The 16,919-nt window shown below is 38.9% G+C and overlaps 1 protein-coding gene across 1 annotated transcript in view; it reads left to right on the top strand.

Annotated features, from left to right (window-relative positions):
* LOC150083326 (nucleotide triphosphate diphosphatase NUDT15-like) overlaps positions 1-16,919 on the top strand; it is a 77,320-nt gene that overhangs the window by 45,394 nt on the left and 15,007 nt on the right. Inside the window, exon 4 of the mRNA XM_090377184.1 lies at positions 9,895-9,945. Within this exon, the coding sequence (XP_090233310.1) occupies positions 9,895-9,944 (50 nt within the window). The 3' untranslated portion in view covers position 9,945. The remainder of the gene's footprint in view (positions 1-9,894; positions 9,946-16,919) is intronic.

Raw genomic sequence — 16,919 nt, forward strand, 5'->3', positions numbered from 1 at the left:
CTCAGCACATCTGCTTAACTTTTCTAGATCCTATTGCAGCAGCAGCATGCTGTCATTAACCACCCTGCCAACCTTTGCATCATCTGCAGACTTAGACATTAAGGCTAATATACCTTTATCTACAGGGTGTCTCAAAAATATTGGTACAAACGTTTAGGGGAGGTAGATAACATCTAAAGGAATGTGAATCGCATAGGAACCCATAACCGGAAACACACTGGAAAGTAGTAGCAGAGGCACAAGACAGTAATTAGTGGCAAACATTTATTTGACTTAATATTAACAATGGAGTACACGGTGGATGCATTTCATGATGCTACAACAGATGCTCGAAGATTCCACCATGAGATGCGATGCATGCGTGATACCGACGCAGCATGGATTGGTGGACATGGTCGAAGACACCTGGAGTTTCTTTGACAGTAGCAGCAGCGCAGATGAGTCTCGCCACGAGATCTATTTCCATCTCCACAGGCGATTCATACATGATAGATTTGAGGGCCCCCCACAGAAAGAAATCAAGGCTCGATAAATCAGGTTAGCATGGTGCCAGGCAACGGGTCCACCACGGCCAATCCAATCAATGCCCAAAACGCCTGTTCAAATGGTCACAAACACACCTTCCATAATGGGCAGGCGCCCAGTCATGTTGAAACCAAATGTTGCATCTCACATTTGCTGGAACATCGTCAAGTAACCCTGGTAGAACTTGTTCAAGAAAGATCCGATATTTAGCGGAGTTCATGTGGGATGGTAACAGGTATGGGCTGACTAAGCAGTCACCGACCATACCTGCCCACACATTTATTGCGAAGCGATTTTGTGCCGCATGAGGGCACACACCATGTGGGCACTTTACTAATCCATACACTAGGTGCATGTCTGCCAGCTCACAGTTCATATATCGATGCATGCTCTTCGTGCGGCGACTACTGCTTGAATGAGTGAACCAGAAATTTTCCCTCTCACGAATTGATGAACAGCACCATGTACTGACTTACGGTGACTTTTCCGGTTATGGGTTCCTATGCAATTCACATTCCTTTAGTTGTTACCTACCTCCTCTAAACGTTTGTACCAATATTTTTGAGACACCCTGTATATCATTAATAAATATTGAAAACAACAATGGGCCCAGCACTGAACTCTGGGAAGCTCTACTGATAACATTAGTACATGAAGAGCAGTGCCTATTAATGATCACTGTCTGTTTTATTCCACTTAACCATCCCTTTATCTTAGCAGTAACTTGCCCTTAATGCCACATTTCTCCAGTTTATATAGCAGCCTTTTATGTGTAGCAGTATCAAAAGCATTTCTGAAATCCAAGTATATGATATCAAAATAATTTTTTGCATCCAGTTCCTTGGTCACTGCATTATAGTAACCTATCAGATTGGTTAGACAAGACCACCTCTTAACAAATACATCCTGTGACTGCAGTATTATTGCATTCTTCTCTGAATAGTCCTGCATTACTTCTTTAACCAGTGACATCATTATTTTCCCTGGAACAGGTGTCAAGCTAATAGGTCTATAATTACTCATAGCACCTTTTGATCCCCCTCTAAGCATTCACACATTTCTAATATAACAGCTCTCCTGAATCCAAGGAAGCTCTAATAATTACGGTTATAGGCTTGCTTACCTCCTTTACTGCTTCTCTTAATATAGCATTAGCATTAGTAGAGGCATTTGATGCAAGAAAGCAAGCTTATGCAGCATCAGCCAAAAAAAAAAAAAAAAAAAAAAGTAACATAAATAAATAAAAATAACCACTTCCACTTCACCCCTCTGTTCGTTCGAAATACCTGTCCAGCTGAGCCTTAAACTTATTTAGGCTATCAACTTCCACGACAAGGGATGGAAGTCTGTTCCACCCACCAACCACCCGCTGGCTAAAGGCAAATTTCCGCACATCTATCCTACATCTGTCTTTCCTCAATTTGAATTTATGCCCTCTCAGGTGATTTTTCTGAGCTAGAGGAAGAATCCCATCAGCATTGAGCATGCTCAAACCATTCAAGGCTTTGTACACCTCTATCAGATCACCCCGCTGGTGCCTAGTTTCCAGACACTGTAATTTGCAAAACTTAAGCCTTTCTTCGTAAGAGAACCCCTTTGTCCCATTCACCAATCTAGTTGCCCTTCTCTGTACTCGTTCCAGCAGCTCTACATCCTTCCTGAAATGAGGCCTCCAGGCCTGTATACAGTACTCTAGGTGTGGCCTGACCATTGCCATATACAAGGGAATAATCACCTCCTTATCCCTGCTAGAAAAATTCCTATATATCATTGACAATACACCATGAGCTACTCTTGCAGCTCGTCTGCACTGCTCAGAGAACTTCATATCTGCCTGCACCACCACCCCCAGGTCCCTTTCATTCTCTACCACTGTCAGTGTAGTACCACAGAGTTGATACGTTGCTCTGGGGTTGCTGTTTCCCATATGTAGTACTTTACATTTGTCAATGTTAAACTTCATTTGCCACCTCGAAGCCCATCTGCTCAACCTTTCCAAATCCTGTTGCAGCAGCATAGTGTCAGTAGTGTCCTTGACAACCCTGCCAACCTTCGTATCGTCTGCAAACTTGGACATTAAGCCTGATATACCATCATCAATATCATTTATAAATACAGAAAACAATAAAGGCCCCAATACTGAACCCTGAGGGACTCCACTAATAACATTAGTCCACGATGAGCAGTGTCCATTGATTACCACTCTCTGTCTTCTCCCCCTCAACCACCCCTTTATCCATAGCAGCAACTTGCCTCCAATGCCACACTGCTCCAATTTGTGCAGCAGTCTTCCATGTGCAACAGTATCAAAAGCCTTTCTAAGATCCAAGTATATAATATCAAAGTTATTCCCTGCATCCAGTTCTTTTGTGACTGCATCATAGTATCCAATCAAATTGGTCAGGCAAGACTTCCCCTTAACAAAACCATGCTGTGTCCTAGCTATAACTGAAGTCTTGTCTAGATGATCCTGCAGTGCTTCTTTCACCAGTGCCTCCATTAATTTTCCGGGAACAGAAGTTAAACTCACAGGTCTATAATTACTTGTGTCAGCCTTTGATCCCCCTTTGTGAATTGGGGTCACATTTGCACATCTCCAGTCAATGGGTACCTCCCCTGAGTCCAAGGAAGCTCTCATAATTATGGCTAAGGGTTTGCTTACCTCCTTTGCTGCCTCCTTTAATATAACTGGATAGATCCCATCCACCCCAGGTGCCTTTCTTGTGTTTATCTTCAACAATTTCTCCTCCACTTTGCTCTCAGTTATTACAAGATTCTCTAGCTTACTGCTAGAGTTGAATACACCTCTGGCATTCCCCTCGCTGAATAACTCCTCATGTGTGAATGTCGATGCAAAATATTCATTTAGTTTGTTAGCTACCCGAGCAGGGTCATCAACAGTTGACCCATCGATCTCAAGTGGACCAATCTGATTCATCCCCTTCCTTCTAGAGTTTACATAAGTAAAGAACTCTTTGCTGTTTTTCTTCGCATCCCTTGCCAAGGATCTCTCGTAATCTGCCTTCGCCTGCCTAACCTCCTTTGTAACTTGGTTACAGATCAACTTGTATCTATCATAGGCGTCCGTGTCACGTGTTAATTTGTATGTATCCCATGCATTTTTCTTCTCTGCCATATGCCTCATTAGTTCATCTGACAACCATTTAGGCCTAAACCTTGAACAATATTTCTTAGTTGGTATGTAAAGCCTAGTAGCTTCCACGATAAGTTCTTTGAATGCTTCCCATTTTGAATTTGCTGTTGGCAATATCATCAGTTGATCCCACTGTATAGAATTTAAATACTGTCTCAGTCCATTGTAGTCGCCTTTACGAAAGCAATACCCCTTCCCTTTACCCCTAATGGTAGTTACCTCTTTGAGTAACTCCCACTTCAGCACACTGTGATCACTGCCACCAAGTGGTTCATTTATCTGCAGATTCTTAATGCATGAAGAATCACTACTGATAATCAAATCAAGAGTATTACTCCCTCTAGTTGCCTCCCGAACATGCTGATGTAGAAAACAATCATCCAATAAATCCACAAAAGCCTTGCTACTGTGTGAGTGACCAGCCCCCAAATTCCAGTCAATATCTGGGAAATTAAAATCCCCCATTATAAGACTCTCTGATTTACTGGCCCACTCTATTTCTCCGAACAGTTTCTTATTATACTCATCAGAGTCATTAGGCCTATAGCACACTCCTACTCTCAATTTTGATCTCCCAATGCTTATGTCACACCAAACTGACTCGACACTGCACTGTCCAGCGATGTCGACTGGCTTCACTTCCTTGGATTTTATGTGTTTTTTAACTAATAGCATAACCCCTCCTCCCTTCCTATCCTGTCTATCCTTTCTGTAGACATTGTACTCCCCAAATTCCAGTTCTGCATTTCTTATATCTGTGTGACACCACGTCTCTGAAATCCCCACAATATCTGCCTTTGATGTTTTGAGCAATACCTCAAATTCATCAAATTTATTTACTAAACTCCTAGCATTGGTGTACACACAAGTATACATGCACCTGTTCTTTTTCTTAGCTACCCTAACACAACCCATGTGTTTACTTGTACCCCAATGATTCCCAGCAGTCTCTGAAATATCCTGCATCTTATTTTCCAGGCTGCGGCTCATTCCAATAGAAGCAGTGCAAGAATCACTTTCACCTCTGCCAGTGGCTACTGTTAATCTATTAGTCCTTGTATCCCCCCAATCTAGCAGTTTTCCGACCCACCTAACATTGCCTCGATAGCATCAGCAAACATTCTTGCACCCTTTCTATTTAAGTGTATCCCATCCCTGTAGAAGCAGTCTCTCCTGTTAACAAGTACAGACCAGGCTGAAAAAAATTCTACCCCTTGAGCCCTGCACAATCTTTCCAGGGCCGAATTGATTGACAGGGCTCTCATCATATACTCCCTCCTATCGTGTCTGGGCAGAATTGCAGACACTTTCAATTTCAACCCTAATTCACGGCTTTTTTTCATCAGTGACCTGTACTTGTCAAGTAATTCCTCCGGTCTCCTACTCTTAATGTCATTAGTGCCAACGTGTACAACTATATCACCTTTTGTGCCCTTAAAAGATGATATCCGCTCTACAACGTCATCAACTTTTGCCCCTGGCAGACATACCCTGGTCCTATTCCACCTATCCTTTTTACAAAGCATGTTTCCCGTTTCCCTGACAATAGAGTCACCAACAAATACTAGTTCCTTTGGGACCAGCGCATTCTGCCTTGGGGGTTGCCGCTGTGTTCCGCGATGACCAAGTGCAAGCTCTGGCATTGGTGTGGGCAGCTGAGAGCTTGATGGGCCCCTCACTTGTAATCCTTCGAGGGCATCCACCCTATCCTTCAAGCTCTCATATAGGCCCATAACAACGCTGAGTTGTCGCCTTATCTCCTTACACTCCTTGCATCGCACACACACAAAGACATCCCCCATGGCAGTATCATGTCCCATACTTGACTGCTCCGCAAACATCAAGCAAATAGTGCATCTTACAAGGCTGTGATTCAGAGGACAACTGCCCCCCTCAGTTCTCCCCTGGGCCACAGCATTCCCATTAGCTTGAGCCCTTTGCTTTGCTGCTCTGGTTTGAGTCATGATTTAGAGTTATTTTCAATAAAATTTCGATTTCTGTACAAAATTAAATCCTAAACTTGTATCCAAACACAGTTATAACGCTATATTTATGTTTCAGTAACGAGTGTTATCTACGGAATATTTACGTTTCAGTAACGAGTGTTATCTACGAAATATTTACGTTTCAGTAACGAGTGTTATCTGCGAAATCCCTTTATATAACTTTCGTATCAAGTTATGTATTAATTATTTGTTTTTACTAATTATTTATGTTACGTAACCTAAGTGGTTATATGTATAATTAATTATGTTAAATAAAATTAATTATATTACGTTTGTAATCTAAGTCGTTATATGTATTTATTTAAACGTACAATTTAACTGCTAACGAAGTTCAACTAACGCTATCTAGTACGGTATATCGTATACAAAGGCGGGAAAATTACGAACGGTTAGCGGAGTTGAAACACGTGGAAACCTTTACCGATACTTTTATGCAATTACAAGGCCGAGTAAAGAATAAATACACCAAATTAATCAGAAAATCACAAAATAATGTTATACTACTAAATTTAAATCAAAAGTTTTAGAAAAACAATAATTTCAAATCAATAAATAAGAAAAATCCACTTAGCGGCTTTGAAAACGACCGTCTGTAGTAGCCTCGTCAGCAGAACTCTCTATCCAATATCTATCCAATATCTATCCAATTATTATATAATTGGATAGATCCCATCCACCTCCAACAAGTTGTCACAGACATTCCCTCAGATATGCCAAACAAGCTGTACTTGCTACCTGGAAGTCTAAAATGCTGATGGAACTGATATTCGAGTGACACTCAAGTCAAGTGGACCCAATTTCAACGAAGTCCGGATGGTCTGTGACAGCCAAATCCTCTGCTTGCACCTTCAAAATGGGGATTGTTAGTAATCCTGGGTATAACCTCCATGCACAAGCACACGCTGGGTGACCACCCAAGTGTGAACCAATGTAAGCAGGGGTCGAGGTATGGCGCCCACACCATATGGAGAAATGCCGGCCCTCTGTATTACCAGGCAGTACTAGATGGTGGATGACTCATCAACCGGTGCAATACCACCACTTTGCTTATTGGAGGCTTGAAGTGGCGGAACCCATGTTTAGTCTCTAGAGCTAAGTTCCGGTCAACCCTTCCCCATCTCTTCCATTATGCAGTATGATTGATGACTTTTGAGGTTATGATGAACATCTTGGCGAGATCCAATCTTCTTTACATTTCAAGGGTACAACTCTAAAACGGTGTTTGCAGGCCAGCCACTAGTTAGTACACCGGACCGAACCTATTGGTAACTCTCTAGGAGGCTTCCAGATCAGCTAATGTATAATCTTGCTACCTCTACTCTGCCAGATAGTGACTGGAGGGAGTCCGGGTAGTGTGTATGTGGGGGAATTGTCGAGGCCACGTTATGTCAAGGATCTGGGTATACTGTTACCATGTGCTCGCCATATCCAAAAATTTCATTACTTCATACAGCATGTCCCCCCCCCCCACTTTTTCTTACTATTGAAATCACCATGAATTGTCAACGTAATAGAGTAAGCTTATCTGTGAAAAGATCTAAACCTCCCAAACACTTCCTAGTTCATTTCACAAATATACGTGGTCTCAGTTTTAATCTCAACGATGTCCATTTCCACTTGCAGTCTGCCAAACTCGATGTACTTTTTCTGACAGAATCTCAGTTATCGATTGATTCAACTACTGCTCATTTCAGTTGCCCAAATTATTCGCTGTATGATTCCTTTCACCTCAAAGGTGGTACTTGTGCATATGTCCGTTCCTACATTCCCTGTCAAAGACTTGGTAATTTGGAATCTCTTCTTTTCGATCTGCTCTGGCTTAAAATCTCTCTACCTCATTGTGTCAAATTCTTCTGTTGTCTCTACCATTGTCCCAACTCCACTAATCACTTCCTATCATGTCTGGGCAGGATTGTAGACTTTCAAATTTAATTACCTATTCAATTTATTAGCAACCTGAGCAGAGTCATCAACAGCTAGCCCATTGATATCAAGTGGCCTAATGTGATTTCTGGTTTAGAAACATCCAAGAAATCTACAAAAGTTTTGCTAGTCTGTGAGTGACCAGCCCACAAATTCCAGTCAACATCTTGAAAATTAAAATCCTCCATTATAATACATTCTGATTTACTGTTGCCATGTAATTTTGTGTATAGTTTCTGTTGTACTCATCACAGCCATTAGGCCTATTGATTGCATCAACAATGTTAATATAAGCATAGAAGTCTTTGCTGCTTTTCTTTGTTCTCATAATCTGCCTTAGCTTTCCCAATCTGCCTTGTGACTTGATTACAAACTAAATCATATCTACCATAGGTTTCTGAATCACCTGATAATTTATATGCATGAAACGCACTTTTCTTCTCTGCCACTTGTCTGAATAGTCCACCTGACATCTATTTAGGTCTAAGCCCTTGAAAAATATTTCTTTGTTGGTAGAAAAAGTCTGTTAGCTTCTATGATTACTACCAGGAATGCTTCCCATTTAGAATTTGCCATTGACAACATCACGAGTTGGTCCCACTGCATAGAATTTAAAAACTGTGAGACCACGGTAGTCACTCTTGAGAAAGCAAAAGCCTTTTCCTTTACCCTTGACAGTAAATATGTTTTTAATTTAATTCTACAGTAGTAAACTGTAATTGCTGCTACCCAGTGGTCTTTTACCTGCAGATTCTTAATACATGTAGAATCACTGCTGAAAACCAGATGAAGGGTATTGCTTCCTCTTGTTGCCTCCAACATTCTGGTTTAGAAACATCCAAGAAATCTACAAAAGTCTTGCTAGTCTGAGTGACTAGCCCACAAATTCCAGTCAACATCTTGAAAATTAAAATCCTCCATTATAATACATTCTGATTTACTGTTGCCATGTAATTTTGTGTATAGTTTGTTGTACTCATCACAGCCATTAGGCCTATTGATTGCATCAGCAATGTTAACATCTGCAATATTATGTATTAGCCATTTCATGTGTCATTAATTTATTTGTATTTCTTGAGTTATACTATATTACTAACATTTGTTCTCATATAATGTAGGGCGCCTCTGTAGTCAGGTGGGAAGGAGCAGCAGTGCGTAGCACACGCTTCTTGATTAGACCGGGGTTCGAGCCCGTCACCACCAAATACGGAGGATGCGGAAAGGTCAAGGGAATGACCACCGCATATTCCCAGAGCAATATGGCCTTAGTTGCTATTGCTCCTAAAAACCAAATAACAAACAAACATATAATGTAAGCCCTATAACTGTTTCATTAATTGTCCTGGGGTAAGCATGTAATTATCAGAGCAAATGAACGGAATTTATTATAACACATTCCTACTCTCAGTTTTGTTTTCTCAGTTCTCATATCACACCAAACTGACTCAACATTGCACTGATCACTCATGTCGGCTGGATGTACTGCCTTAGCTTTTATATTCTTCTTAACTATGGTCATAACCCCTCCCCCCGTTTGTCCTTTCTGTGTACATTCTGCTCCCCATATTCAAATTCTTCATCTCTTATATCTGAATGACATCATGTTTCTGACAACTCCACAATTTCTGCATTTTATGACTTCACCAGCACTTCAAACTCACCAAATTTATTAACTGCTCCTAGCATTGGTGTACAAGCAAGTATACATGTACATGTTCTTACTCTTAGTTACCCTTACACAGCCCATGTATTCACTTGTTCCGTGATGATCCACAGCAGGGTCTGAAATCTCCTTGCTTTCCAGTCTGCTGCATTTTCCAGTAGAAGCAGTGCAAGAGTCACCTTCACCTCTTCCTGTGGCTCTGATTAATATATTAATCCATGTATCCCCACAAGCTAGCAGTTTTCTGACCAAACTATCAGTCTCTAAAGCATCAGCAAATATTCTTGCACCCTTTCTGTAATTGCTTAGTAATTTCCATAGTGGAGATGTCAGGCATGAAAAAACTTGCCATCATGATAGTTTTTTCAGCAATGATTTGTTTCAGTATGCTGAAATCAAAATTAGCCCATTGAAGCAAAAGGTAAAAAAACAGTGTAAACACTTGCACAAGATTCGACAGGTTCTTTGTACATATAATTCCAAGTAAATAATAATTGTTCACTTTCAAAACTACTCAAATAAAAGTTTGAAAAGTTTCAGCCATTAGCATTTTGCCAACAATCAGTGTGCAGCAGTTATTTTCTGTCTTCTGTTCATGTATTTTAGTGTTTTCTCTGTTGCAGGCTGTAATGTGCCATGGGCAGTTCCAGGATGCTTGTGGCTAGTAGGCTAGTGTAAGTATGCCCATGCCCACCTGTTGAGCTGTATGGTTATGGAGAGGTCAGCTGTGTATTTGTTCCAAATCATTTGCATAAGTAAAATTATTAAATACATAAAATTATTTAATTTGATTAAATATTATGTAAATTGATGGAATATGGGTTAGAAAAGGGCTTTTGTTTTTATGAATACTAAATTGGATACTATGAAAAGACTTAATAAAAGTGTATCACAAAAAACACTGTTTAATTAGGTGTGGTTAAGAGAACTGTAAAAGATTTTTTTTTTTTTTTCAATCTCTTTCCATTCTTTTTGTTAAAATGAAGATTTTTACGAACAACATTTAAAAAGATGTTGTTTGTAAAAATCTAGGATTTTGTACCGAGTTTGCTTCACATGGGTCATTAAATTTTTGTTTTACTTTAAAGAAGCCAATAATAAAGATTGTTGATTATGCATTATAATTGTGGTTTATGCAGTAAAAATGATGTGGAACTCCAGCCAGTGGATCCATAGATATAAGAGAAGACCTTGGCCCTACATCAAAGATTGATGGCACAGATAGTTTTATAGCAAGTTGATGGATGGCTTGGACATTGAGGAAAAAAAAAAAAAAAAAAACATCATGTATGCATATATTGAGTATTTGTGGGGGGAAATGATCTGCTGATTAGCCTGCTGTTCAAAAATTTACAGATTTAAGATCATTTTTCAATAGAGAAAAATTGATTGGAAAACAGTTCTACAATATGTTCTTCATCTTACCACCTACAAAAATGGTGGCAAAAAAAAGTGAAGCCTGCAGCACTAGGATACAGAATTTCAAAGAGAGAATCACGGTAGCCACTTGTGTTGATGTAACTGGAAATTACACATTGCCATTTTTTGTTGTTGGTATATCAGCTAATCCTAGCTTTAAAAAAAAAAGGGCTTTTCTTTACCAGTTCACTACTACTCACAAAAATCAGAATGGATAGATTCTGCGTTATTCAAAGAATGATTTTTTTCATAAATTCGTATCTTCTGTAAAGAAATAAGGAAAATAATCTTAACAGACTGTTCTCTTCCTAGATAATATTCCTTGATATCACAGTTGAGAAACTTAAAGACATAAAGGCCATGTTTTTACCACAAGAGTAACATCCTCAGTCCAGCCTGTGGATAAAGGAGTGTTGGAATGTTTTAAAGAGACAATGCAGGTGAAAGGTTTTGACTTAAGTTTTTGTAAAAATAGAAGTCACAAATATAGGTCGTATAGAATCATTAAAAGTTATCAACATCGGAAATTTTACAATATAGCACTAGTGTGGAATGAAATTCCAAGTTCAACATTTACTAAATCTTGGAGAAAACTTTGGCCCAAGGTTGACAATGCTAATGAAAGTCCTGAACTATAAGAAGTAATGAAAAACACAGTTTATTAACAGATCTTGAAAATTGAGACATTTACAATTAATGTGAATCAACTGTATAAGACTTGCTATATAATTTACAGCAAGAAGTCATACACTGGATTCACAGTAATGAAGTTATGGATGATGCAAAAATCATACAGGCTGTTGCAGCAACAGATATATCTAAATACAAAGAATACATTGGGTCAAATTCCAAGATAAAATTTTCTCATACAGCAGTGGCAAAAAAATGAACTGGATTCAGCTTTGTTATATTGAACAACAGCCTGATTCACCAGTGATGCGATGTTTATAAAAATTGGAGGTACTATTTTGTAAAGCATTGCATTTCATCATCTGAACAGAAAAATTGCTGGTTTTATGGTAAACAAATGTAAGTAATTAAGCAGTGCTCTTTTCATTTTAAAATAGTTGAATATTTTGTAATTTTAAATTTTATTTAAAACAGATTATGGATTCATCTAGAAGTGTTAAGGATAATATGCCAAACTATATTGGGAATGTGATGACCTGAATTAAAAACTCAACAAACTGTTGGGTGGGGTTGAGTTTCTTGAGGAAGCAAGGTGATACCTTCGATCAAATTTATTTCGGTGGGCTAATCAGAGACTTACATGTCTGATGCTGTGTTGGGCAACATTTCCCCAAATCTGTGTGCATAGCACAGAATGCTTTGGTCCTGCAGGAGGCAGTCTTACCTGAATGACAGTGGTAAGGACAGGGCCAGATTAAAAGTCACAGGCTCCATGCACAGCTCATTTAGGGAGCCCAGTTAAATTGTAAATGTCACAGGAAATGTTAGGAAATTAAGCATTTAACTTGTTGCATTCTACTTTTAACTCTAAATTACAACTCATAAAATAATATATTGAAAAAAAAAAAAAAAAAAAACACTTTCATGTTTTAGTAAATAGTGGGTTTGAAAATGAACCAAATGTCTAATCAAGCTAATTTATTTCACTCTTTGACACCGTATCACTATCGAAGAAAGATATTTGTGATTTAATTTTTTTTTTCTTTTTTTTTTCCAGTTTTCTGGTATTATAGTTTCCATTTAAATTAACTAGCATTTTAATATAGAACTTTATGTGATTTGGATGCTGCAGACTAATAATTTGTTTTGTCTATATCTAAATTTTTGACTATGTTGACCTCAACATTTAGCATGAAAAGGGTTGAGGGCCTGTTGTAGTCATAGTTGTTCTTAATTTTTTATTAATTTCAGTTTTGAAAATGACCTCTTCCCTTCTGCATTAGAGGGAGTAAACATAAATTTATTCTTAATGCACTCTCAATATTTGGAAATAATAGTGTTTCTTTGAGATTAGCTAACAATGTAATGAAGTAAAATTTATCAACTGTGGAAACAGTATATCTCTGTACAAATTAAACTGCACTAATTCATTCCCCATAAATTTGAATGAACTCAACTACTGAAGCTTGTTCATCTCACAGAAACACAAGCACATTAATTAATGTTTCATAATATTCATTCTGTTCTTTGAGACATACGTTCAGAGTACCTAACATTTTATAGAAGTGCTTGCGTGGAAGCAGAATACACATTTCCTGGAAAATCAGCATCATTTTCCATTCCACAAAGAATCGAAACGGTCAAGAAAGAGTTACTTTCTTGACCGTTTTTCCCTTTAATTCACCTCTAAATTGTGGTTCAAAATCTGTTCTTTACACTTCTTTTAATAGTTTCCTTCCCATTTTAAGAGAACTCATGAAAATCTTTTAAGGCTCAGTAGGGAAGTTTTTTGTTTTGTTTTTTGTTTGTTATTTGGTTTTTAGGAGCATTAGCAACTAAGGCCATATTGCTCCGGGATATGCGGTGGTCATTCCCTTGACCTTTCCGCATCCTCCGTATTTGGTGGTGACAGGCTCGAACCCCAGTCTAATCAAGAAGCGTGTGCTATGCACTGCTGCTCCTTCCCACCTGGCTATGGAGGCGCCTTTCAGTAGGGAAGCATAAGATTGGTTCAGGTTAGTTTTGTACTTTATATTGACTGCATCATTGCCGACTGTATCACTCGTCAGCAAGTCCTTTAAAACGAAACAGTGCTGTGTCTAATACATCAGTTCTTTTTTAAAGCTTTTAGCTTCTCTCTTGGTAACCTGATTCAGAGATATTGCTTCTATAACATTATCCAAGCAGTAGACCACATCCTTATAACCAATATATAATGTATCTACAGCTTTCACAGTAAGCAGAAAATTAGGTAATCTGTAAAGATTTTAATACCTTTCATGAAGCTTTTGCCATCTTCAAGTTGAAGAAATGAAAAAAATTACACATTACAAAAGGGTATAGAAGCCTCAAGAGTTTTTATACCTTTTTCACTTATCACAGACAGCCTATGCATAGCACATGGTATTTACATTGTCCAATTAAAACATTATGACCACCTGCGTAGTAATGGATATGTCATTCTCTTGCCACACAGCGAGGCATGGACTCTCTAAGGCCTCTGAATGTTGCAGGGGGTATGTTGCATCATGTGGCAGGATCACATCCCATAGATCTGCAAGAATTGGTGGTGAGAAACCAAACACTGGATCTATCAGTCCACATAATCCCAGATGTGTTGTATGGGATTCATATGCTGTGAATTTGGCAGCCAAGGTAACATCTGTAAGTCATTTTCCTTTATGGCAAACTATTCATGAAGGGGTGTACTTGATCAATCACAATGGATAGATAGTTTTTATTATTCAGTGTGCTGTCTAGGGATATGAAAGCTTGAAGAGAATTCCCAGGAAAACACCCTTCATACCAAACCAATGCTGCAACCTTGTTTCTGTTATTATTATTATTATTATTATTATCAGCCATATGGTGCAAGGAAGCTCGAGGCTTTTTCTGCGCCAGCCACAAAAAAATTGAGTTTACCCCCTGAGAGAGAAAAAGTAGAAGTAGAAGGGAATCACCAAGAAAAGAGAAGTATGATGATATCAAGCTCTGGACCCTGGGTGTGCCAAGCCTATACTCACCAGATGTGAGCCCCTGGGGTTAAACCAGAACATTCGAGTGATTCCATAGTTTCTTGCCATACCCTCCATCTACTATCCATGCAGCTTAGCACAGCAAATGTGATTCATTGGAAAAGGCAACTTGTTTCCAGTCGTCAATGGTCCAACAACACCATTCAGGTGCAGACTTTAGGCATTGTTGGTCATAAGCAGGGTTACCTTGACTGGGTGTCTACTTCAGAAGCTTACACAGAGGAGGCTTCACTGGTCTTGGAAACACTGCTGGTGTTTCCTGGTTAAACTCCATGGTCAGCTGTTCCATTATTTTCTATCTATCAGCTCGCACATGGCAGGACAGCCTCTTCACCATAACCATTGATGAAGCATGGCTGCTGTTGGCCCAGCAACTGTTGCTTTGCATTCACTATTCATCCATTCTTGGAACACCTTAACTACATCACTCTGCAGACATACCAGGGGCTCACATCTCGTGAAGGTCCTCAGCTGGATATCATCATCATTCCTCTCTTTCTTGGTGGTTCCTTTCTACTTCTCACACACACACACACTCTCTCTCTCTCTCTCTCTCTCTCTCTCTCTCTCTCTCTCTCTCTCTCTCTCTCTCTCTCTCTCTCAGGGTAACTCAGGAATTTGTTTTGGCTGGTGCAACATAAGCCTCAGGCTTCCTTGCACCATATGGCTAATAATAATAAAACAGCCAAAAAGATTCACAGTTTCTTTAATATTACCATTCAACTGGTACAATTACCATTTACTGAGTACCCCAGTAAATTATAATGTGTTATAATGGGGGATTTTAACTTTGCAGCTAATGACTGGAACTTGTGGATTGGTCACTCGCAAACTAGCAAGACTTTTGTGGATTTATTCGATGACTGTTTTCTGCAGCAGCATTTTCGAGAGGCAACCAGAGGGAGTATTACTCTTGACCTGATCATCAGCAGTGCTTATTCATGCATTAAGAATCTTCAGATAAAGGAACCACTAGGTGGCAGTGATTATAATGTGCTGAAGTGGAATTTACTCTAAGATGTAACTACCATCAGGGTTAAAGGGAAGGGATTTTTGCATTGGTAGAGGAGACTATGGTGGTCTCAGACAGTTCATAAATTCTATACAGTGGGACCAACTGATGATATTACCAACAGCAAATTCTAAATAGGAAGCAGTCAAGGAATTAATCTTGGAAACTACTAGGCTTTTCATACCAACTAAGAAATACTGTTCAAGATTTACTCCCACATGGATGTAAGATGAACTAATGAGACTCGTGGCAGAGAAGAAAAATGCATGGGATGCATATAAATTATCAGGCAACACAAAAACCTATGGTAGATATAAGCTAGTCTGTAATCAAGTCACAAAGAAGGTTAGGCAAGCAAAGGCAGATTATGAGAAATCTTTGGCAAAGAATGCAAAGAAAAACAGCAAAGACTTCTTATTTATATAAACTGTGAATAATCGAGAATAAAAAAATAGAGTAAACAGCAGAAAAAAAAAACTATTCTTAATAACACTAGAAGAATTGGTCCATTTGATATTGATGGTTCAACTGTTGATGATCCTGCTTAGGTAGCTGACAAACTGAATGAGTATTTTGCATCTACATTCACACATGAGGAGTTATTTAGGGAGAGGAACGCCAGAAATTTATCAAACTCTAAAAGGGAGCTAAATGATTTTGTAATAACTGAGAGCAAAGTAGAGGAGAAATTGTTGAAGTTAAACATAAGAAAGGCATCTTTGGGTGGATGGGATCTATCCAGTTATATTAAAGGAGGCAGCAAAGGAAGTATGCAAAACCTTAGCCATAATTATGAGAACATTCTTGGATTCAGGGTAAGTTCCCACAAATTGGAGATGTGAAAATGTATCTCCAATTCACAAAGGGGATCAAAGGGTGACATGAGTAAGTATGGGCCTGTTAGCTTAACATCTCTTCTAGGGAAAATAATGGAGTCACTGGTTAAAGAAGTAATGCAGGGCCATCTGGAGAGAAATGTAATTATACTGCATTCACGGCAAGAATTTATTAAGGGGCTGTCTGTCTATCTAATCTGGTAGGTTACTATGATGGAATGACCAAGGAACTGGAAGCAAAAACTAATTTTGATATCATTTAGTTGTATTTCAGGAAGGCTCTTGATGTACATATGACTGCTGTACAAACTGGAGCAGTGGGATGGTTGAGTGGAAGAAGACAGATAGTGGTTTTCAATGGGCACTGCTCATCATGAATTAATGTTATTAGTGGAGTCCCAATGGGTTCAGTGCTGTGCCCATTGTTTTTTCAATATTTATTAACGATATTGATGAAGGTATATCAGTTTTATTGTCTAAGTTTGCAGATGATGCAAAGGTTAGCAGGGTGGTTAATAACATTAATGAAGGTATGCTACTGCAACCAATCTAGGAAAATTAGGTCAATGGGATGAGAAATGGCAGTTGAAGTTTAACATTGACAAATGCAATGGCATTGCATATGGGTAGCAGTAATCCAAGTGTAACTTATCAACTGTGTGGTACTATGCACACGGTAGTGGAAAATGAAAAAGACCTGCAGGTAATTGTGCAGT

The sequence above is a fragment of the Mastigoproctus giganteus genome, chromosome 7, assembly GCF_048544385.1.
Source record: "Mastigoproctus giganteus isolate SK-2022 chromosome 7, ASM4854438v1, whole genome shotgun sequence".
NCBI classification, from domain to species: domain Eukaryota; kingdom Metazoa; phylum Arthropoda; class Arachnida; order Uropygi; family Thelyphonidae; genus Mastigoproctus; species Mastigoproctus giganteus.